This window comes from Mustelus asterias, chromosome 18, assembly GCF_964213995.1.
Source record: "Mustelus asterias chromosome 18, sMusAst1.hap1.1, whole genome shotgun sequence".
NCBI classification, from domain to species: domain Eukaryota; kingdom Metazoa; phylum Chordata; class Chondrichthyes; order Carcharhiniformes; family Triakidae; genus Mustelus; species Mustelus asterias.
The window spans coordinates 79720701-79745526 of record NC_135818.1 but is presented as its reverse complement, the minus strand read 5'-3'; the positions used below and the strand labels follow the sequence as shown (position 1 = coordinate 79745526).

The following is a 24826-nucleotide window of genomic DNA, read 5'->3' as shown; positions in this document are numbered from 1 at the left end:
TGGCCCTGGGAACAAAAACAAATACTCGCGGAGCGTCTGCCATCGCGGATCAAACAATAACCGCTTAAAAGCAGGAAATATAAATAAATCTGTCAGCCAACTCATTAAAAGAAGTTGAAAAGTAAAATTTCTTTGGCGCGCGGTCAGTGACAGAAACCGGAAGTGGGGGGGAGCAGGAGGGGGGGACGGCTGACAAGGGCCGGAGGCGCTGAAACGTCACGACAGTGGGAGGGGCCGAGAGGAGTGTGAGCGGAAGTGCTGGGACGTCGTGACAATCGAGAGGCGGAAGTGCTCATACGGTCATGGCGGAGGGCGGGATGGCGACTGCGGGGCGGAAGCCATTCTGACGTCATGACGACGAGCAGAGGTGAGGGCAAGTGCGGGGCGGAAGCTCGTCTGACGTCGCCGGCACACCGCGCGGTGCGGATAAAGGGGGAGGGGGCGCAGCGACGTCACGGATTTCTAGCATGTTCTGACGGCGACCCGATAAAGACTGGGGGGAGACCGGCTGTGCGGTGCTTTGGTGAAGAGCAGGCTCCTCGGTTAAGGGTCTGTGACCCGTGGCCCGGCTGTCCTGCCTTATTCCTTGTCCCCCCCCCCGCCCTTCCCCCCAGTTTAATTCAGTTTCTCCCCCCCGGGCCCAGCCTCAGCCCAGCCCAGCCCCAGCTCACTGTCACTATGGCCAAGTGGGGACAGGGAGACCCGCGGTGGATCGTGGAGGAACGGGCCGATGCTACTAATGTCAATAACTGGCATTGGTAAGGGGAGTAATAACCCATCCCAGGCTCTATCTCTAAACATCTCTCTCTATCTTTGTCTGCCTTTCACTCCATATCTATCCCTTTCCTGCTCACTCTATCTTTGTACCCTTCCCTCTTTCTTCTTCTCCCTTTCTCTCTCTCTCCATTTTCCTTTTCTTCTTCTCCATTTTCCCTTTCCTCCTTTCTTTTCTCTCTCTTCTCTTCCCCCCCCCCCCCCCCCTCCTCCTTCCTCCTTCTTCCTTTTTCTCCCTTTCCCTCCATTTCCCCTATAATTGGCTAAGGATGAGCAGTTCAGTTGAGAAGGCGTTGGGAATGCATTTTTTGTTTGGCTTAATAATTCTGGTTCTGCAGGGGGCTGTTTATAGCTGTCATATTTTCTATATATAAAACTTTCTGGGCTCTGTGCCACCATTTTGTTGAAATATAACATGAGTAAGAGCTACTGCAGTTGGGATTTAAATTGCATTTCCAAGCCTTGCCCGCCTCTTTCAGTGGTTTGTGAGTGATAATATTTTCCAAGTTTGATGGTTTGGTTGTGTTTCTGTAACTCTCTTAAAGCTTGGGAAACTTGGGCTTAAGATCTTCGATAGAAGAGCAAAGTCTGTTCTGTCAAACAGTCTGAAAGTAGGACAGGTGTGTTGGTTGTGTGTTGAAACCAAAAATGATGAACCTAGGGAAGATTCTGCAAGTGCTTCTTTGTGCTGTCTTTCACAACAACTTGGAACTTGGTTTCCAGATCGATTTAGTACAAGTGAAAATGTTGGAATTGTTTCAGAAGCGTGATGGGATGTTTCAGTATGCTTTTGTATGGTTGTATGCTTTTTCTGGATAGGACAATGAAGATAGATGTGGAATACCCTTCATGTTATACTGTTAATTTTTCCTCCTCCTCCCTTTTGTATCCCCACTAGTCTTCCTGAAGTGGGGTAAGAAAAAAATGAATGGAGAATATGCATTTAATAGGAGGAGGAGGAGGTAAACCATGCATATTCAGACACAAAATACTGTGGATACTGGAAATCTGAGCTAAAATAGAAAATTCTGGAAATACTCAGCAGGCATGGCAGCATCAGAGGAGAGAGAAACAGGAGGTCAGTGATCTTTTGTCAGATGCTCCCAAACCTGAGTATTTCTGGCATTCTCTTATGCCATACATATTCCTAACGAGTTTCCCTGTAATTCCCTTGATATTGTATGTTTTTTTTCCTGGCAAGTAAATGATTTGAATTTTGTTCTGAGATAGTACGGTGATTGGAGGAACTGCAAGTGTTTTCTATCTTGGAAACATGTCTTGGAACAGTGCAAGTTAGGAAGAATATAGTTGGTTCTAAGTGGGGGCACAGTGGCGCAGTGGTTAGCACTGCTGCATCTCGTCTGCAGGGACCTGTGTGTGGGGTTTGCATGGGTGTCCGTCCAGAGATGTAACAATTACGTGGATTGGCCATGGTAAATGCGCAGGGTTACGTGGATAGGGTGGCTTGATGGCGGCCCTGGCTGTGATGCTCCTTCGGAGAGTCAGTACAGACTCAATGGCCCCCCTCTGCACTCTACAGATTCTATGGTTCTAATGTCTAGGGAACTTTAAGGCACTGTAAAGGAAGCTCGGTGTGCCTAGGTCTCAAAACAAAAGGGTAGCATGGACAAGTTGGGCCGACGGGCTGTTTCCATGCTGTAAACCTCTGACTGAGGTTTGGGGAATTATAAATACTTTGTACTTCCCAATGGTTCTCTACCTGAGATTAGGTGAACCTAGTAGGCCTATTAAGTCTGTTCTCTCTCTACCTGAGATTAGGTGAACATAGTAGCACTTATCCTGTGCACTCTCAACATCATGCTGTAACAGGTTTGGCTCAGGTTCCTGCGATGAATGGCCCTCTTGTATAAACCAGTAATGGTCTGTTTATGTGGGATGGTAGGTGGTAGCTTATATGGATCACCTCTGGGAGAGGGACAATGGGGACATTTTGAAGAGAGAGTTAAGTTCTGCGTGGGCTCTACTATTTTGTGGTGTTTGTGTTTGTGTTGAATGGTGGAGCAAGGTTGATGGGTTGTAAAGGAACCATGTTAAAAGCTCAACAGGTTATCTTAAATTGGTTGTTAGTATAGCTGTCAGTACACTCGGGATTGTTATACAAGCACTGACCCATTACTGAATCACAACTGTTAGCATTTTGCAACATGACCCCACCACCAGATACCAAGCCATTGTTTCCAGGACTGTCATGACCACATTGCCTCTGGAGATTTTTTCCTCCACAGCCTCCAACCTCAGTCCCCCAAACCTGCATAGCCCAATTCTGCCTCCTTCCCAAAGTCCACAAACAGGACTGCCCTCCTAGATTGTATCAGATTATTCATGCCCTACAGAACTAATTTCTTCCCATCTTGACTCCACCCTCTCTCCCCTTTGTTCTGTCACTTCTCACCTACATTTGATTCCTCTGCTGTCCATCATATCAATAATTTCCACTTCCCTGGCCCGAATCGCCTCTTCACTGTGTCCAATCCCTCTACACCTCCATCCCCCACCAGGAGGGTCTGAGGGCTTCCACTTCTTCCTCGAGCAGAGGTCTGAACAATCTCCATCCACACCACTCCTCCGCCTGGCTGAATTTGTTCTGTCATGAAATACTTACTCCTTTAACGTACCTTTTATTGGTAGGAAGTGAGATGTGGCTATGGGAACCCACATGGGCCCCAGTTATGTCTGTCTTGGTGGGCTCTGTGGAATATTCCTTGTTCTGGTCCTAATCGGGGCCAACTCCTGCAACTTTTGTTTTCATTATATCAGTGACTATCTCTCGACTATCTCCAACACTTCCAATTCTTGACCTCTGTCTCAATTCCTGGCAATAGATTGACCATTGATATTCATTACAAAACCACCAACTGCCATGGCAACCTCAACTAGAGACCGCTCCTTGCATCCTGTTTCCTGTAGGGATTCCTCCCCATTCTCCTAGTTTCTCTGCCTTTGTCACATCTGTTCTGTTGATCCCACTTTTGAAAATGGGGTTTCTGAAATGTCTTTTTCCTTAACCAAAGTTCCCCCTCCACTGTGATTGAAAGGGCACTCAGCTGGGTTTGACCCATTTCCTGCACCTTTGCCCTCACCCCTTCCACCCCAGAATCCTTTCTCCTCACTTTCCACTCCACCTGTCTCTGCCATTTCTGCCAACTCCAGCTTAATGCTACCACAAAACACATCTTACCTTCACCCCCTGTCAGCATTCTGCAGGGACCGCTCCCTCTGTGGTGTCCTGGTCCACTCCTCCACCACCCTATACCCCTCCGCTGGAATTGCAGAAGGTGCAGCACCTGCCCCTTTACTTTCCTCCTCACTATTCACGGTCCAAACACACCTTTCAGGTCAAGCAGTGTTTCCCTTGCACTTCCTTCAATTAGGCCTGTTGTATTTGTTGCTCTGAATGCGGCCCCTCTACACTGGGGAGACTAAACGCAGACTGGCTGACTGCTTTTTGGAACACCTTCACTCTGTCTGCAAGAAAGACCCCAACCTTTCTGTTCCTTGCCAACCTTGCTCTTGTGCCCACATGCCTGTCCTTGGCTTTCTACATTGCTCCAGTGAAACCCGTCGCAAGCTTGGAGTAGCAGCACTCATCTTCTGATTAGGCACACTGCAGTCCTCAGACTTGACATTGAGTTCAAAACTTTAAACTGTGATGTGTGACCTTCCTCCATCTTCAACCCTCTTTTTAATGTCCCATGCATTTATTGTCTTAGTGCAAAAACCCTCGCTCTATCACTTATCCATCCATCAATCACCAGCATGCCAACTGTCTCTAATCTTAAGGTTGCTGCATATTGTTGCAATCTCATCTACCCAACACATTTCTCCCTCTTTAGCTCTGATGAAGAGTCATCTGGACTAACATTAACTCTCTTTCTCTCCCTACAGATGAGACCCGCTGAGTTTTTCCAGCATCCTCCTCTTGTTTCAGATTGCGGCACTCGTAATATTTTGCTTATTTAATGTCTTGCAAGAACAGGCCAGTTGAGTACAGTCTGTACTCTGCCTGTTATAAACATTCAAAGGAACCTGCTGTTTGATTTGATCAGCGAATCACTAGGATGTATGCTCTATATTACCTGGCATCGTCTCAACAATGTTGTCTTAGCCATGAAGTGACTTGCCCTGTTGTTCAAACTTGAGATACTTTGCCTTTCCAGGATAAATTGAGGTGGTTAGGGGCTTTTCAGGTCGACATCTGGTGGTCTTTGGCTAATTTGTAAGGTTGCAAGATAGAGTGCAAAGCTATCCTGATCAGAACACTATCTGTGTCCAGTGTGAGCAAACAGCCAGGACCTTGAGGTATAAATTGTTGTAAATGTTTGAAATTTGTTGTGATGAGTGCAACATGAAAGGTTTCAATAACTTGTCTCTAGCAATATTACAGTTTCTGCTATCGAGAAAGTAAATACAAGTGCACATAGAAATAAGTTATTTTTAATGTAAGGGCACTTCATTTAGCTTGCATTGTATGATGCAAACTAATGAGTTTAAAAAAACATCTCCCTTGTCCTTGATAGGTAAAGATTTGCTAAAATTGGTACAAAGCTGAGTTGAACAGTGCTCTGCTTACAGTGGCATGTGGAGGCTGTATTATTAGAAACATTCTTCCATTTGCTGCACTAAATAGTTACAAATGATGAAAGCAGCTTGTATAAATTTTTACAGATTTAACTTTTTCAGAATGTCAACTTCTCTTTATACTTAATTAAGGTGCCTCATTACTAGCAAAACATTGCTCTCATAGTTGTACTTTATTAAAGGGTTCAAAGTTAGCGTGTACAGATTGATCGCAAGATTCAGGCTTTGATCATAAAGATGACCTTAACATGCTCATAATAAAGTTAACCTTCAACTTCATCTACAGGACAGAAAGAGATGCCTCGAATTGGTCCATAGACAAGCTTAAGTCACTGTTGCTGGCGGTCAGTGTCGAAAATGAAGAGGGAGTGTGCAAAGTGACAGAAGTGAGCAAGACTGATGGTGAAGCTTCAATTAACAACAGAAAAGGAAAATTAATTTTCTTCTTCGAGTGGAATATCCACTTGTCATGGATAGGTGAGTATGTAAAGCCATGAAACTTCGACCAAAGCGACTCGCTCGTCAGTCAGTATTGCAGACCAGAAATGTTTGATCCCCTACCTGCTAACTGAGCTTGGATGTTGCAGTATCCTTGGGAGGAATGGTAAACAGCCAGCATGCCAGTCATTAATCATTTTCTGTATTGGTGAGGTCATGGTTAACCTAAACTGTGGCAAAGCTGACACTAGGAAGAACATACTGAATGATGAATATGTGGGCATGGTACCATCAGATGATCAAGATCAGTGAAGCTGTGCAGGGGAGAAAATGAATGATTTGGAAGAGGGGAGGGAAAAGAGATGTGTGCTTTCATCTGCATTCCAGTCTAGACTATTGGCCCATTTCTTTCAGTAATGCATGTTATTGAGACAGAGTTTTAACCTACCTGTTGTCTGTGTGCTTAGTACTGCCCCTACATTCCCAAAGCTGGATTATTTCCTTCCCCAATGCTGGCATTTCGGCTGGCTTTTAGTTTGTAAAGATTTTTCACCCAAAAAGTGTATTCAGTGTATAGCTGAATTTGTATCCTTATTTAATATGGTTTAATTTGCTTATGCTGGGACATGGGTGCTGGCAGCTTTTTGGTACGTTGACCAAGTTGCCCTAAAGTAAAAATTGATTCTGTCTACCTGTGCAGAATGACCAATTAAATTTGGATAGTATTCCAGCAGTTAAATCCAATTGCCACTAGCAAAAAAATGTGGGGGAAAGGTCATTCATAGAAAACTCCAGTACAGCAAGATCTATTGGGGACAAGATGGCCCTGAGCAGGAGATAGGAGGATGACATGAGGGTGGTGTTGGGGTAGGAGGGAGAATGCAATTTAATGAGCCTTTCTGCTGAAGGTTATTGGCAGGATAGCATAAGAATTTTAATATGGAAATGAAATTGCCAAAGTACTTGTTGGAGATCCCAGTATGAGTGCAAAGGTCAGCTCTTTAAGGACCTCTATAGCCCACTTCCAAATTGGGTCTGCATTTTTGTTTTACTCCTCTGCTGAAAGTGTGTCTGTCTAGGGCAGTTGTGTATTTAAACAAAACATTTATCTCATGAATACTTTATTGGATTGGAGCTTTATTTCCAGAATAGGCAGGGTAAATATGCTTCATTTGAGAATAAGGTGGATGGGGGTATAGCCAGATTACTTGCCCCTCCTCCTGAACTTGATAGTTTGTTCATCAAATCTCTGTGTGCATAAACACTTTATATTCTATTACAGGAACTTCAAAAACTGGAATTAAATATAAAGGAACTGTGGAGATACCAAACCTCTCGGATGAAAATGATATTGATGATGTGGATGTAAGTTTTAATATATTTATCCCTATTCTAGACTAAATTGGACAGCTCCTTCAACAAGTGAGCACAGATGCAATGGGCCAAATGATCTATGTTGTAAGCTTCTATGATTTTCAATTTGCTTTTCCGAAATGCAGCATGTCAGGGTCTGCTCTAAACCCTTCCCAATGCTGCTGGAAAGAATGTTACCATCTTTCCTGGCTTTATTCACTGGATCCCATCTGTTTGGGATTATCCCAGTGAGAAATTGAAGCAATCTAGTGTGCATTGATATCTTTAACACTGACACAGATTGTCTGAAACTTGACTCTGGTTGTTACATCAGGATCTCCTAGGTGCAGTGAACTATATTTAAATGTAAACTGTAACACAACCTAAAATAGCATTCAAATTAGGCACCAGAAGAGCCTTTTGGGACTTCTTAAATGCATGATCAAATATTAATTAATAGTGCAAAACTGGGTTTCTGCTCTGCACTTGGAGACTATGCAATCTTTAATCTTCCGGGTTGCACTTAACATAGTCAGAGTCCATTTATCCTGTGACAGTGGTTATCCCTCTACATGATGAATGTTGAGATTTGTGATAGTGTTAATACAAGAAAAAGTATTTGCAAGGAGTTGGAAATAAATGTGATTCTATATAAAAGGCTTGATATGAAAAGTTTTTGGACTCTTGTAGGTGATTGTAGCTTTTTTTTTTTGCCTGTCTGAATATTTGAAATGTTTCCTCCAGGTTATGATTGGGCTGGCAAAAGATGAGCCTGACACAAAGTTGTTGGCTCTAATGAAAAATGATGGTGCAAAAAAGATCAGGGAGGCACTTCTCAACTACATTGATACACTGAAATTAGGTAAGTGTCGACTAAGGTAAAAATATAAACACCCTAATTATCAGGGATTGAAGCACAAAATGTTATTTATGGATCAAAACTAAAGACTTGAATTGCATTTTTACACATTCACAGATGTGTTGGTTCAATTCTAGAACATGGGCTTGCATTCAGTTCAAGAGGTGACCTTCTTTATCTCTGGAGTTGCACTGATCCATTTCTTACTGCTAGTGAGCACCACTGCAAAATAGAATTCTACTCAGCCTCCCCCAGATATGATTGGCAGGTTAATGCAGCTGGGGTTTATTAGTGCAGGGCTATACATCATCTAACTTTGCTTATATACCACCTTCAGCATAGATATTGTTTCAAGGTTCTTAAATACTTTTGGGAAGGAAGGTATTGTAGATGTGCAGATCATGAGATTGGGTTAACTTTTGAATGTTAGTAGGATTGGAAGTAATCTATGCAATGCAGCCTCATGGTCACAGAAGGCACTGCCCAGCTCAAGATGTATTGTTGATCTCTGATCATCCAGATGTCGGAGCCCCAATGTCGACAGTGTCTCTATAAGCAGGTGATGTAATGGAGGAGTTGATTCAATAGGAAGTGTCAGAACTCAACACGGTGTTAAAAGTGGTGTCAGCTCAAATTTTCATCTGTGGTTCTTTCCAGGGATCATCTGGAGATCTATGTGGCATCTGTCAGTAGCTCTCATTCTTTAAGAGTTTATGGATGTTATGTTGAACAATATGTCACGTTCACAACAATCAGGCCAGGCTGCAAGGACAGTTTGCTTTGGGGTAGTTGCTGTTTTTCCCCAGGTTCAGGGGATCTTTGACTATTTGTGGCCATCAAAATGTCTTTGAACACGAAGAGTTTTGACTCGGGTCAGCTGTGATCACTAATTTAAATGAGTTTTTCAGGAAGTTGCCACTTCAGTGCCTTCATGGCTGGATATTGGGGTCAAAATGTATACCACTAAAGGCATGGCTTCTGTATTGTGTACATAGCCCCAACACATGGCAGAGCACACACCACTGCTACATGACTGATGGCTACTATTAAACGGGCCATTCCCCTTTTTTTGAGGATGAGGTTTAAATGTCTGATCTGGTGGAGCTCTGTTAAGTATTCAAGAGTGTTCTGCATTTCACAAACTGAGGGATGTGGAGATGTCGGCATTGGACTGGGGTAGGCACAGTAAGAAATCTCTCAACACCAGGTTAAAGTCCAACAGGTTTATTGAGGGGCATGAATCATAGCCTCCCTATAGTGCAGAAGGAGGCCATTTGGCCCATCAAGTCTGCACCAACCACAAGCCCTATTCCCATAATCCCACATCTTTACCCTGCCATAGAAAGCATTCCTTCTGGTTGTATCAAAGCTTGGTATGGCTCCTGCTCTGTCCAAGACTGCAGAAAAGTACTAAGGGTTGTGAACGAAGCCCTGTCCATCATGCAAACCAGCCTCCCATCTATTTACTCTACGCTTCCCGCTACCTCGGAAAAGCAGCCAGCATAATCAAGGACCCACCACCCCAGGCATGCTGTCTTCAACATCCTTCCATTTGGAAAGTCTGAGGACATGAAACAACTGACTCAAGAACAGCTTCTTCCCTGCTGCCATCAGACTTTTGAATGGACCCACCTTGTATTAAGTTGATCTTTCTCTACATCCTAGTTATGACTGTAACACTACATTCTGCACTCTCTCCTTTCCTTCTCTATGTACGGTATGCTTTGTCTGTATCACGTGCAACAAACAATACTTTTCACTGTAATACATGTGACAATAATAAATCACATCCATCTATTTGATTCTACATCTGGTCACTGACAAGTTCATTAAGACCTTAATTTGTTAAATTTACATTTTATCACCCAATGAAACATCACTAGCCCTTGAATTTACACACTTGCTTACAGTCTCATCTATGGAGTGCACCCATGTGCCTGGATTTGATATGGGGGCAGGCAGTCTGCTATTTGTCTTGTTCCCAGTACATAAATGGCAGTTGTTTGCATCCTTCTGGTGCTTGGCACATTCATGGCCACCTGTATCTATGCAGGGGCCATCTTGGTCACCAGGCCGGCAGGTTCCATTGGTATCATTGTCAAAGGGATTGAGGATCTACCTTCATCTTTGAGCCTTGAGCTTTAGCCTGCCTCTCAGCCCTTTTTTTCAGCTTCAGCATGTTCTCCTTTGGTTACTGTGGCAACTAGCCCACTTGTCCACCCATCACTGGATAGATATTATGGATGAGGTCATTTTGTAGAGGTCTGTGTGCCCATCTGGCATCCACAGTGCCATGTGCCTTCCTGAGGGTTGTGATTCTTCATGGACACTGCCATGTCAAGAATGGTGCTCCTCGTGACTTGGATGGACTCCATTAATTGCAGAACAGACTGTTCTGTCTCTGGATATAATACTGCTGAAGCATCTACTTTGCTGATGACGACCAAGGCTGGGCTTCATATCACTCCTCCAAAGAGAAGTGCCTCTATTTGCAGTGCTCCCCACGTTATTCATGTCAAATGGGGGGCTCACCAAGTAAGTTTACTTGCACTGCTGGTAGATATATTTGAATAAAGTGATGCAGTGTCTTGATGCTGTTGCATCCTCTGTGTTACACTGTAGTTGAAACCCTGGCCACTTTCTCTGGAGAGAAATGATTTAAGTGAAGCATCTACACAATCCCTGGTGCCTCTCCTTCAAGAGCTTCCAGTGGCATTTAGGACTGAAGGGTCCATAGCCACCATTGGTCTAGGGCAGGGGTCTCCAAACTACGGCCCGTGGGCAACATCCGACCTGCAGCCAGTGGGGCGGGACGGGATTCCCGCTGCCGAAAACACTCCCATGTCCGGAACCCCGTCGCTGACTCAGGATCTGGATGCGGGGATGGAAGCCACAGGCCAGACATTTGCTGCTGCTCTGCGTGGTGTCTGATGGACCCATGGGAATCCCCGCCCTCTTTACCGGCCTAGTGTCCAATCAGAGCTGCCGTCCTGTGACAGTTCATTAAACGAATCAGCAATTGAGACATCTGTTATCCAATTGCCGCTCTGCATTGACTGAGTGACAGCTGCTTTATCCAATCCGTAAGCTCCATCTGTCTGAAATGAGCGAGGACAATGATGGCAGCAATTCAGACCAATTCAGTTATGGAAGGAAAAAAGAAAAGTGGACAGTGAGTGCCGCCTGTTTAATGAAGAATGGGGTGTAAAGTACTTCTTTGTACAAGCAGGTGATAAAGCCTTGTGTGTCATATGCAACAAAACCTGTTGCAGTTTTGAAGGAGTACAATGTACGTCGGCACTATGAGACCAAACATGAACCAAGTTATTCCCAATTCACAGGAACACCGCGTTTGGAAAAATTTGAATCAATGCAATGCAGGTTGCTTTCCCAACAAGCTTTTTTTACACAGAAGATAACTGAAAATGAAGCTTTAACCAGGGCCAGTTACAAACTAGCTTGTGTTGGCTAAAAGAGGAAAGCCATTCACCGATGGAGATCTCATCAAAGAGTGTATAATGGAAGCAGTGCAAGAGTTATGCCCAGAGAAAGCAAATCTGTTCCAAATCATCAGTCTTGCGCCAAATACTGTTGCTCGTAGAATTGAGGATATAGGAAGCAATATATTTCATCAAATTGCAGACAAAGCAAGAAATTTTCAGTTGTATTCTCTCACACTTGATGAATCGACTGTGTGTGACACATCACAACTCCTAGTATTCATCCATGGCATTGACGGTGAATTTAATGTGACACAAGAATTAGCATCAGTGCATAGCATGCACAGCACAGTAACTGGAGAAGACATCTTCAAAGAATTGCAAAAAACTGTTAGAATATAACCTGGAGTGGAATAAACTGCAATGCGTGACAATTGATGGGGGAAAGAACATGTCTGGGGTGAAGAAAGGTTTGGTTGGACAAATCACAAAAGCTTGTGAGGTTGGTGGATTCTCAAAGCCCATGTTTCTGCATTGCATCATCCATCAACAAGCATTGTGCGGAAAATATGTGGATATGTCTTGCGTTCTGAAATCTGTTTCAACAGTGAATTTCATTCGATCTCACAGGCTTTATCATCGCTAGTTTCGTGATTTTCTGAAAGAAACTGATTCTGAGTTATACAGCAGTTCGATGGCTTAGTTGTGGAAAGGTTCTATCACAGTTCTTTCAGCTCAGAGGAAATTGATTCCTTTCTCACAGAAGAATCAACCCGAACCACTTTTATCAAACACTGACTGGCTTTGGAAATTGGCATTTTTTGCAGATGTGACAGGCCATATGAATCAATTGAATCTGAAGTTGCAAGGTGAAACAAATTTGATTTGTGATCTATTCGTGCATGTCAAGGCATTCGGGGCAAAACTGATGCTATTTCAAGGACAGCTGAAAGTTCATAACTTTGTTCATTTTCCATGTGAAAAATTTCATGAAGAAAGTGAAGCAGAATTTCCTTCATTTGCAACAGAAATCATTAAGGAATTGCAAAAACAATTTCAGGAACTATTTTCTGATCTTGATGCAAGCACAGATGAAATAAAGCTGTTTCAAAATCCATTTGGCTGCAATGTGGAAACGCTCCCAAGTCAGTTTTAAATGGAAATTATTGATCTCCAATCAGATGACATGCTGAAAGACAAGTATAAAGAAGGAAATCTGATCCAATTTTTATAAGTCTTTGCAGCCTGAGCAGTTTCCAAATTTGAAGCGATTTTGCTTGTGGATTTGTATCAGTTTTTGGTACAACGTACCTGTGTGAACAAACATTTTCAAAAATGAAGTATGTAAGTCCAAATATCGAGCAAATTTATCTGATGAGCATTTCAGTCCATTCTAATAATTGGCTCAAGCTTGAAACCTCAGTTCAGCAATATTTTGAAATTAAAAAAGCAGTTCCATCATTCCCATTAATCTTGTGCAAAACTTCATGATTTGTTGGTTACAATTGAAAACTCCAAATGCCAGAATTGTGTAGCAAGGTGCAGACTGAATTTTTGTTCGACCTTTAATGGTTCAAGTTTATTTTGAATTTCTTTGCGTTGTTTTACTGAAGTTCTTTCTTGGGGGGTGTTTATTTTTCTCATTGTGTGCCACAAAATTGGGCAAATTCTCATTTCAAGTAAACATTTGTAAAATTTCAGTAAATAAAATTTAAAAATAAATAGCCTGCTTTTTCTCATCTGCAGTTAAGTAACTGATTATTTTGTCAGAGCATTTGCTAATGTTTGACATTTTTACTCATTATATATCATTTCTCAGTGTAAGCACGGCATTGTTTCTTTGTAATTGTCACATTTCTCTTTTGTTCTGACTCGTATGCTGATTACAAAGATGATCCAAATAACTTATTCATTTTTAAAAAAAAATTTATTTATTCATTTATAAAACTAATTTTTTTCTTTGGCCCCCAAAAATATGTAAAATATACGATGTGGCCCTCGTACTGAAAAGTTTGGAGACCCCTGGTCTAGGGAATGAAAGATGCAGCCAGTATTTAATTTGTCTGTCTGTCTGCTTTCACACCTGCCTTCTCCTCGATGACAGACTGCCCTGCTGTGACCCATCTGACGTCCATTGCAATTCCTCTGCATTGATGTCACTGCAGTCATAAAAAGCACTCAACTCATTTTGCATTGACTTGGTGTTGTGATCTTTTTATGCAAGAGCACAAAAGCAGTCACGACCGTGTCATGCCTGTCTGTGTTGATTTAGTGATACTGCACCACTGGGTTGGCATTATTACGTAGCTAAAAGCCAATTACTCCAGATGCTGGAACCAGAAACCAGCAAAATGCTGGAAAATATCAGCAAGTCTATCAGCATCTGTGGAGAGAATGTTAATGTTTCGCGTCTACGTAACTATTCGGCCATCTCCATATAGGATTCCCTCAGCCCTGACCGAGTGCAGGGGCTTATGAACTGAACACTGTGCCTGCTGTTGCCCCATACATGGGCTACCACCTGGCCTCAGATTTTTTTTTCATGGATGTTCTTTTAACTTGTGTTGAGCTTCTAGTTTACAATTCTAAACATCACTCATGCTGAAGATCATTAAATCTCTCCCTGCCACCGCCAGCCATATCATCTTGGGCTGGATGGTGGCTTTCTCTTCTGCCTACATCCATCTCTAGCGAGGCATTTCTGAATCTAGGAGTGATCTTTTGTGTTGAAGCCCTCCCTCTGCTGTGGACCTTCATGTCTGCAGCCGACTGGAGTGCTGCACATGCTTTTAAAAATGGTGCCTCAGCAAACAGCCAGCCCCTGGAGTCTTCCTCTTAACTGCCAAGCACATCCGTCTGCCTGTTTTATATATGCTGACATCAGGTCCTCTGGTGGATTGGTAAAATTCAGGCCTTTGGTTGTTTCTGCTGCCTGTCTGAGAATTGATGTATTGCTGCCACCTGGTCATGATGAGCAATAATCCAATCCAAGACACAGCAGAACAGTTTAATTCAACGACTGAAATACCAACCATGGCTGTGGTAGCAATCTCACCTTTTTTGAGTTGGGTCATGCACTCGTTCTATTCCCAAATCTGGGCTGACAAAGGACTGCTACAGAGATTTGTCAAGGCCCCATCTATTCTCTTGGGTGAAAAAAGATCCCACGACACAAGTAGAACAGCGTAGTCCTCCTTAGTGTCATGTCACAAATGGGTTAGCTGATCACAAATCTCATTGCTGTTTGTGGGAGTTTGCAAATTGGCTGTAATACATCCTACATTACAACAGTGATCAACTTTAAAACTCTTTAATTGACGGGCACTATATACATGCAAGTTTGGTCTCCCTATTTGTACATTAGAATTCACCACATTTGAATTTTATTCCAGAATTCACTCAGGGAATGATCTTGCCAACAGTTAATGGAGTCCAGAAGGAACCATCAAAGTCTAAGCCCAAGGTTGATCTGCAGGCCAAGGTAAGGAAATGAGTAGTATATTTTTGAACTTGTAGCAGACAGGTTATATTCTTCAGTTTCTGTGTCCCTCCGTGCATCAGTGATGCTAGCCGGAGGGATTAGTTAGGCAGAATTAAAATGTATTTCGAGGCTTTATTATTTATTCATGGGATGTGTCACTTGCTAGGACTGCATTTATTTCCTATCCCCCAATTGGCCTTGACGGTGGCTGAGCGCGACAAGTCAGTGAGGTGTAGGAATTTTGGATAGCAAGTTCCAGATTTTCACCGAGGGCAGCTTGCAGGTAATGGTCCCATGCGCCCGCCGCCCTTGTTCTTGTAGGCATTCAAGGTCTGGGATTTGGAAGGTGCTGTTGAAGCTGGAGTGAGTTGCTGCTAGTGTCTCTTGTCGATGCATGCCACTGCCCTTGTGGTCTGAGAAGGTGGCTCACCGTCACCTGCCAATAAATGCTAATCAAGTTAGTGACGCCTGCATCACGTAAATGAATTTAAAAACAAAATGTGCTTTTGTAGATGGAGGGCAGGCATTTGGAGAGCGGGAGGGGAAATTCCAGCCTCTGAATTGATTCTCAATACTTCTGTAGTAGCTCCAGTTTCTCGTCAGTCGGAGCACCCAGGATGTTAATGGTGGGATTTTTTTTAGTATGGGGTGAGGGCCAGCATTTGATGCTCATCCCTAGTTTCTCTTTGGCAGTTCCTGGCGTACCACCACTTTAAACTGTCACAGTCTGTGTTGTGTATGTACATTAGTAACAATGCCATTAACTGCCAAGTTGCAATTTGCATCTTGTCAGATTGTGTCTAACTGTTGATCAAATAATTTCAGGTATCGCTTCCTGGCTCTTGCATTTTCACCCTAGGTGATCTGCCTTTCCTGCTCCTTGACCATATCGTTCACAATTTACGAAACCATTGCTGAAATGTATTTGAGGCAATCCATGGAGAAGTTCTAATTTGCTTGGAAACCTTCATTTTGGCATATTTTGAACTGATTGTGGAACTACATTTTTCTGAGTTGTTTATAATTGACAATTCTTGTCCATGCTTGTTCCAAAGTAGCTCAATAGTTTCTAACCCATGCATGGGCACTGTCTCTGCCACCTGGAAAAGGCTTGCGTAACTAGATTGGAATAGTCTGTTCCTAATGGGTGTGAGCTCTCAGCTGTGTAATTGGCAGCAACCTTTATTCAGTGCCTGAAGTTAACCGTTTTGCCTGATGCTGGGCGCTCCAATCTTAAACTGTTCTGTGCTCCACTGCTGCCTTCATTTTGTTAGGAAAGATTTACCAAAACAGTGAGCACAGTATACCAATGATCCACTTCCTTTTGGTGAGGGCAGGAAGTGGAAGCAGAGCCACGCTGCTGTCCTGTAGCTTGAGTTCACAAACTTCCTGTCTTTGCTGGGTGAAAGTAAAGAGATGCTTGGTGCATCCGTTCAGGACTTGAAACTTAAATATTTTGTTACCACAGTGGCTAGCTATAATTGTAGGGTCTGAACAGAACTGCAGGTAGTATCACACTAATTGGGCTAAAGCAACCCAAGGAATTTAATCTGACATTTCAGTGCTACAGCTTAGGGCCCATGAGTCACTGATGTATATGCAAGACTTCAGAATTACCCATCAGCCAGTGCATGCCTGGGTCCCCTTAAATAAGAAGTCTCACAACACCAGGTTAAAGTCCAACAGGTTTATTTGGTAGCGTAAGCCACAAGCTTCCGGAGCACTGCCACTGAAGGGGCAGCGCTCCAAAAGCTAGTGGCTTTTGCTACCAAATAAACCTGTTGGACTTTAACCTGGTGTTGTGAGACTTCTTACTGTGCCCACCCCAGTCCAACGCCAGCATCTCCACATCATCCCCTCTTTTTTAAAGCAGAGGGGTCTAAGGTCAGTGCTACCCAAGCTGTCTTTATTTGACATTGAGTTTTTAAATTTAAATAGTTCATTAGTGATCAATATTGGATGATAGGTTGCGACATAATCCACTGTTTTGCAAAGCTGTGGGAAGTCTGGGCAACTTTCTGCCATCATGCTAATTGAATTAATTTCTCCATCAGGTCCCTACAGGGCAGTTACCCAGTCAGCATACGCCAGTTGGGGTTAAGATTCCGACTTGTAAAATTAGCTTAAAGGACTATTTCATGACCTCTCCGGAAGAGCTGTACAGGATCTTTACTACACAAGAAGTAAGTGTCAACGGGAGTGACGAGATTCAATGTTTGAGTAGTACTCCGATTCAATGTAGTTTCTCTTGTGCACCACCAAGTGGCTTATGGTGGAAGAGCAGTGTCTAGTCTTGTCACCTCAGTCAGAAAGAATCCTAGAATAGCATAGAACAGAAAGTGTCAGAGTTTTCAAAAACAATCCAGCCCCTCTTTCCCATACTTTCAATTCCCTTTTTTTAAAAGGCTTCTACTGAATGTCTCCAGCACCCTATAGGACAATGGATTCTAAATCCTTACCACGTGAATGAAGTATTTCCCTCCTGTCAGTCCTGGTTCATTTTGTCTTGCCAAGTGTCTTCAATCTGTATCCTCTAGTTATTAACTCTTCAACCATTGGAAACATTTTCTTATTTATTGTAGCTTAAATCCTTCTCGATTTTAAATGCCTCTTGAATCTTTTCTAAGCCTTGTGTGTTCTAAAGAGACCAATCCCAGCTTCAGTCTGATAACTCATCTTTAGAACCATTCTAGTAAATCTCTTCTGCCAGTAATGTCCGAGTGCAATGCCCTGAATTGGATGCATTACTCCCAACTGGAGCTGAACTAAGGCTTCATGGAGATTTATCAGAATGACTTTGCTTTTGTATTCATGCCTCTGATCACTCAACTCTGGACTCAATTATACTTTGTTTTAGCTGCTTTGTTAATCTCTCCTGCCACCTTCAAATGCTCTTAATCTCCTTGTTCTTGCATCTGCTTTTAAAATTATATCATTAACATTTTGTTAAACAATTTTTTTGAATATTTTGAGCCATATTCCCATCCTGTCTGGCTTCTCCCTCGCTAATGCTTTCCTGAAAATCTAAATATATTACATCCACTGATTTTCCCTTTTACATTGAATCTATAGTTTGCAGAAGGAGGCCAGTTGCATCGTGTCTGCATCTTACCCAACGCCCCCCCCCACTCCCTTTCCCGGTAACTCTGCATTTACCATGGCTAATCCACCTAACATACACACCTTTTGACTGTGGAAGACACCTGGAAGAAAACCCATGCAGACACTGGAAGAATGTGCAAAGTCCACACACATTCACCCAAGCAAGGAATCGAAACCAGGTCCCTGGCACTGAGGCAGCAGTGCTAACTACTGTGCCACCATGCTGCCCAAAATTATCACACCACTCTTGTGTCAAGCACAAGTGCCCCTTTCCATAAAACCATGTTGATGCTGCCTAATTGTGCTTGTGATTTCCTAACTATCCCAGTTACCACCTTTGCAACATTGGATTCCAGCATTTTCCTGTTAGCCAGACGGCTGTCTAGTGTGTAATCCAGATTCCATGTAAACAGTGTGGATGTATAGTAAACTGTAATGCACCACAAAAGGAACAAATCTCTGCAACAACCAATGTTTCTTCTGCATGGATGTGTGGTTGCATAGAACAAAAAAAATTAGTGTGAACGTTGTCTCTAGTCCCTCACTTGTTACATTTTGCTACCTTCCAATCCCTTTTAACCATTCCAGAACTTTAGGGTAGTGAATGTTTTGAATTAGATTTGAATTTGTAGACAAAATGTTTGGGTCAACTTTCTGGTAGATGTGTTGCAAATTGTAATCTGCAATAACGTGAGGGGAGAGAAACGCGAAATACTTATTCTTAAACTAGATAAATAGTTCTAAGACTTAAACTGCTGTTGTCCATCTTCCAATTTTAGCTTATTCAGGCTTTCACACACGCACCAGCAGTTGTTGAGGCCACTAAAGGGGGAAAATTCCGACTGCTTGATGGGAGCGTCAGTGGAGAATTCTTGGAACTGGTGAGTGTTTGTTTTTAAAACCTTGCGTTATATGTATGATTGCATCATAATACATTAGAAACAAAAGTAGGCCATCCAGCCCATTGAGCCTGCTCCACCATTCAACAAGATGGTGGCTGATCTGATTGCAACCTTGACCCCACATTCATGTCTACCCCCAATTTAACCTTTCACCTTGTTATCTAACTCTGCCTTAAAAATCTTTCGTTTTCGGACTTTCCAAATGTAAGAGTCTAGAACAGAAGTTGAACTTTTTGTGCATCTTTAAGCTGCAGTTGAGCAGCTGGCAGTGCGTACTAGTGACAACCTTGATAAAAGTGGTGCTACCTAATTTAATGTTCGCACACTGATGCAAGGATCATAGGGTAGTACTGAGTGGATTTGATAGGCGAGTGTAATTTTCTGTGGTCACATTTAAGTTCAAATGCATGGATGGCGTACTCTTGAATCAAAAAAATCTAATTAAATTACTTTTCTTCATTCTTGTCCAAGAACCTAGTTTCCTGTGTTTACAAGGTAGAGAATTAGGAGTTGTCCTTCCCAGGCTTCTGTTGCCTCTTCACTAAAGGATGAGATGTATGCAACAGGTGTTTTTGTTTGTGGGCTTCTGTACTGGGGAAATGAGTCCTACATCTCCTGACAGTCTTGTGCCATTCACTGTTAATATAGGCAATAGTGAACTTGTATTTAAAAATGGAAGTTACTTTGATTTCAATGACCTCAGTAATACCTTGACTTTATGTACAAATGTAATCCTTTAGTGTAGTCTGACTGTTTTCCCTTTGCATCAGTTGAAGAGTCGGGGCGGCACGGTAGCACAGTGGTTAGCACTGCTGCTTCACAGCTCCAGGGTCCCGGGTTCGATTCCCGGCTCGGGTCACTGTCTGTGTGGAGTTTGCACATTCTCCTCATGTCTGCGTGGGTTTCCTCCGGGTGCTCCGGTTTCCTCCCACAGTCCAAAGATGTGCGGGTTAGGTTGATTGGCCAGGTTAAAAATTGTCCCTTAGAGTCCTGGGATGCGTAGGTTAGAGGGATTAGCGGGTAAAATATGTGGGGGTAGGGCCTGGTGGTTGGTGCAGACTTGATGGGCCGAATGGCCTCCTTCTGCACTGTAGGGTTTCTATGCTGTCAATTTTTACTTTTGGAGAAACTTTTAAAAGGTTACCTGGCCTAAGCATGTTAATCCACAGTAAAATTGGTATTGCTTAAAATTCAAGATTTAACCCAATTTGAGGTTTAGTTTTTTTTTGAACAAGAAACAAAAGCTACAATGTGAAGGATATTCAAAGTGAGGACTTGCTGTTACTGATATCAAAATACTGATCACCTCATTTTATTTACCAGGTTTCGGAGCAACGGATTGCTATGAAGTGGAGGTACAAGTCATGGCCGACTGGTATGTTTCTCTCTGCACTGTTGTTGAATGTAGCTATACTCCAGAATGCAATGATGGTATGGAGGGGCTTGGTTATGAGGAGAGATTGGGGAAACTGGGGTTGTTCTCCTTGGAAAGACGGAGGATGAGGGGAGACTTAATAGAGGTGTATAAAATTATGAAAGGCATAGATAGGGTGAACGGTGGGAAGCTTTTCCCCGGGTCGGTGGTGACGTTCACGAGGGGTCATAGGTTCAAGGTGAAGGGGGGGAGGTTTAACACAGATATCAGAAGGACATATTTCACACAGAGGGTCGTGGGGGCCTGGAATGTGTTGCCGGGCAAGGTGGTGGAGGCGGACACACTGGGAACGTTTAAGACTTATCTAGACAGCTATATGAACGGAGTGGGAATGGAGGGATACAAAAGAGTGGTCTAGTTTGGACCAGGGAGCGGCGCGGGCTAATTGTTCCTTGTTTCTCGTGGAAGTGGAAATGACTAGGGTTGGGAAGCATTTTCCGATCAGGGCCATTGTGATCTCCTGGACTCGTTTCGATCGCCTAAGGGGGTCGGAGAGGAATTTCCCAGATTTTCTTTTCCCCATATTGGCCCTGGGGTTTTTCACTCTGGGTTTTCGCCTCTCCCTGGAGATCACATGGTCTGGAATGGGGGGGTGGGGGTGAGTTAATAGGTTGTAATGAACAAAGCATCGTAGCTGTGGGGGACAGCTCGGTGGATAGGATATTGGTATGTAGATAGACTGGAAAATTGGGCGGGGATCCTGGATTCAGGATTCAATCCTGGACCGGGGAGCGGCGCGGGCTTGGAGGGCCGAAGGGCCTGTTCCTGTGCTGTATTGTTCTTTGTTGATTGGATTGAGCTTGCTACTAGCTGGAAAAGCCCTTGATGCATTTAAAGAATTCTGTGCCCTCTAACTTTTTACACTGATTTTCCATCTGGGTTAACATTGGGGTGGTTGAAATCCCCTGCTATTACTACCCAAATTGTTTTAGCACTTGCATTTACCTACATATTTGCTCTTTTAGCTCCCTTTGACTGAAGCTCTTCTCGCACATTCCCAGCAGTGTTTTTCCCTCCACCTCTCTTTCTCCCACCGCCCCCCCCCCCCCCCCAACCTTTGTTTGCATCATCACATTCAAACCTCCAGTGACTCACTCTCTCAGCCCTCAGAACTCTTGGATAGAATTTTAAGGCTGGTGAGTGATCCTGAGAGTTGGTGCCTAACACACAGCTGCTGACTCAAATTCCCACTGCCATTTCCGAAGTATTGATTGGCAATGGGCAGGACTTCCGTCCTTGGAAGGAAGTCCTACTAATGAGGATCGGATTGGCCGCCAGCTCTCGTGCCTGGCCAGGCAGAGAGCTGCAGTGACCAGAAGCGGTACTGCAGTGCTGTGCCTGCAAATAAGTCCCAAGGGCTTGGAGGTGAGGATGTTCCAGAGCACCGGTGTCCTGGGGGGAGGGTGCACAAACTCCAACAGGGCCTTCAAAATGAGATGCATCCCACCTTCCCAAAATGGGGGGGGGGGGGGGGGGGGGGGAAGTGGGGTAAATGTCACTCTCCTGTCATGCCCCCACGTGCCAGCCTAAAAATTGAAGCTGGTCGGGGTAAGTCCCTATGGCCACCTGAGGCCCTGTCTACTCGAGCATAAAATTGTCTCGGTTTGGGTGGGTGAGATCCTGGGGCAATTCTGTCCACTCAATTTTGCATTGTTTCTTCCACCCTACCCCCCCCCCCCCCCCCCCAAAACAGTCACCTCAGAACCTGCCTTGGGGGGAGGGGGCTGCCCCTTGTGTTCTTACACCTCCTGGCTTGTCCTGCTTTTTCACCCTGAAACCCCTTTGCCCCATCATGAACAGGCATTTCTTCATGCCCAGACCCCAGGCTCACATTCTATCCCTTGAGATATTTGTCTCCCCACCTCCCTTAAAGGAAGAATCTTTTAAAATTCATCTCTGCAAGGTTTTGGCCACCCTTCCAACTCTGATTTTTGTCTGATTTAGATTGAAAAATGTCCCAAGGCACTTCACAAACATGAAGTCACAATATTTGAAATGTGAATGTGGCTTCCTCTCATTTGTTTCATTTGGTGTCTTGAGAAGTCTCCTTTTCGATTTTGTCTGGTAGTTGATAAACTTGCTAATTGCCACTGCCTTCTTTTCAGAACATTATGCAACCATAAAACTCATCTTCTGCAGCAAGAATGATGGAACAGAACTTCATGTGGAGTGCAAAGGTGTCCCGGTGGGTGAGGAAGATCAGACAAAATCAGGCTGGCAGCGTTACTACTTTGACGGCATTAAGCAGACTTTTGGCTACAACGTGCGGTTGTTTTAACAGGATGGTCTCTCTGAAAACTCCTAGCTAACTTATGAAATACGGAAAAGCTTTAGACCTTTGTTCATTTCACTGTTATGTTCATTCTGTTGTTAGTCCAGCCAACCTACAACTATGACCATGGATAATTTCAATAGAATGTCTTTCCCCCCAAAAAAACTCAAGTACAGCCTTAGAGTGGGAAGGACTTTTTTTTTCCAATCCACCTTGAAGAATGAAAATGTTGAGTGTGTTAATTGTGAAATTTCAAATGAGACCTACATACAAGAATTTCCCACCATGTACAGATGTGTAAAATACTAGTTCTTATCACCAGTGTGACTTTCGATTGTAACTGCAGTATACTGTAAGGTGTGGGATTGAGCAATGTGAAGCATGAACGAAAGAAAAGATTGGAGAAGGTTCTTACCTTCCCTTGAAGTTTATTTCTCCCTGGCTCCCTCGCCACCCCAACTCAAACATTGAACCTTGAATCCCTGTTTACTCCATCTGCAGTGTTTGCCTACCCCAGGATCTGAAAAGGACACTTTTTAAAAAAGAATTTTACAGCTTTTCAGGGAAAGCTGGTGTCAGACCAGTCATCTGTTTGCATCTGATGCTTATTCAATGACGACAAACTCAGTATAGCAATGTGCCAGTGAAGGGATCAAATAAAAGCTAGGAGTGGAAGAAAAAAACCTTACTGATGGTTGCAGTTTTTTTCAAATGTGATTATTGCAAATGACTTGAGGGGGTGGATGGTTTGTAATACATTCTACTGACAACTGCTGTCACACTGGCTAGCATTCAGTTGAGTTTTAGTTAAGAATTCACTCTATAGGTGTACTACTTATAAGAAGCTGAGTCGTCAGTCAGTCAAATAGCTACTTCCTGCAAAATGGGTCCATTTATTCATCCCTTGTAGGCAATCCTGCATCTTTCTAAGGAACTGCAAGGGAGAAAGTGTATTATAACTTCCTAATGTAACAATTTCTAAAAGTTGGCTTGTAATGGGATTTTTTTTCTAATGGTAGCACACCGGGTTGCTCTCTGAGGATTGGCATTGGAAGAAATGCTTCAAAATTTGCTGGAGCAGAGAGAGCATCCTGTGGTATGCCCCATTTGACTTTTTCACCCATCAAGTCAATTTATTTTATGCTGCAAGTTGCCAGAAGTGAGTTAATAGGTTGAGGGCAATGCAGCATGAGGTTTAAACGATTGAGAGAAATGGAAACCACTCCGAAGGGAATTGGGTAGAGAAAGAGAGAGAGAGATTGGGTTAAAGATGGGGTGGGGGAAGGCTCGGGGAAAGTAGGAAAAAGTTGCGTATTGAAAATCAGCCAGTGATTTGGAAATGAGATTGTGCTGTTTAAATTGTTCCCAATCTGGGCTTGAGCAGTTTGACATTGCAGGAATATAAATCTCAGCATTTAATTACCGGTGCTGTACCAACTCCCTCCTGTGGGGAGTAACTGGCAGTGAAAGTACAAAATTGGACTTTGTTGAGGTGAAAACGAAATGCCAGAAGTATAATGTTATTAACAAATCCAGTAGGGAATTCAGGACAAACCTCTTGTGGAGCTTTTATACAAGTAGTTTAGGCAATTCATTTCAGGAAAATTAGATGAACATTTGTGAGTAAGGAATAGAATATTCTAGAAGTACTCGGCAAGTCTGGCAGCATGTGTTGAGGGAGAAGCAATTAAAAATTCAAATCTATTTGCAAAGGAGAGGCAACTGGTTTTAATCCAGTTCAGAGGCTGGGGGAGGGGGGAGAACCTTGTGATAGGCAGGAGAGGTTAAATGACACGAGGGATAATGGTGAAAATCAATTGGACGCTTTACAACCTTCTGGACTCAACATTGAGTTCAGTAAAAGCAAATTACTGCAGATGCTGGAATCTGAAACCAAAAGAGAAAATGCTGGAAAATCTCAGCGGGTCTGGCAGCATCTGTCAGGAGAGAAGAGCTGATGTTTTGAGTCCAGATGATCCTTTGTCAAAGTTGAGTTTAGTAATTTTGGATTGTAACCTTGGCGCTCTTGTTTTTGGACAACAGCTGTTAGTAATGACTTGCCTCTTCCCATTTTACATTTATCTTTAGACTTGCCTTGTTTCTTTACTTGGGGAAGGGAGAACCTATTGCCTATCCCTTTTTTGCCTTGCACTGTTGTTCCTTTTTGTCAC

The 24826-nt window shown here is 43.3% G+C and overlaps 1 protein-coding gene across 2 annotated transcripts; it reads left to right on the top strand.

Moving 5' to 3' along the window:
• Window positions 1-459: 459 nt before the first annotated feature.
• Window positions 460-23202, top strand: LOC144507303 (activator of 90 kDa heat shock protein ATPase homolog 1-like). Of its 2 annotated transcripts, none has more exons than XM_078234371.1 (9): window positions 460-758; window positions 5660-5850; window positions 7094-7176; window positions 7909-8026; window positions 14856-14944; window positions 16999-17127; window positions 18826-18927; window positions 20272-20323; window positions 22489-23202. In XM_078234371.1, the coding sequence occupies exons 1-9, from the start codon at window positions 679-681 to the stop codon at window positions 22659-22661; spliced, it is 1017 nt and encodes a 338-aa protein (XP_078090497.1). In that variant the 5' UTR covers window positions 460-678; the 3' UTR covers window positions 22662-23202. The 2 variants fall into 2 exon arrangements, with proteins under 2 accessions (XP_078090497.1, XP_078090498.1); XM_078234372.1 differs by lacking the exon at window positions 460-758 and adding an exon at window positions 4402-5094.
• The last annotated feature ends 1624 nt before the right edge of the window (window positions 23203-24826 follow it).

Coding starts and splice junctions, on each gene's coding strand:
- LOC144507303 (XM_078234371.1), top strand. CDS start 679: ATGGCCAAGTGGGGACAGGGAGACCCGCGGTGGATCGTGGAGGAACGG. Junction 759..5,659: donor AATGTCAATAACTGGCATTG/GTAAGGGGAGTA, acceptor CTTCATCTACAG/GACAGAAAGAGATGCCTCGA. Junction 5,851..7,093: donor TATCCACTTGTCATGGATAG/GTGAGTATGTAA, acceptor ATTCTATTACAG/GAACTTCAAAAACTGGAATT.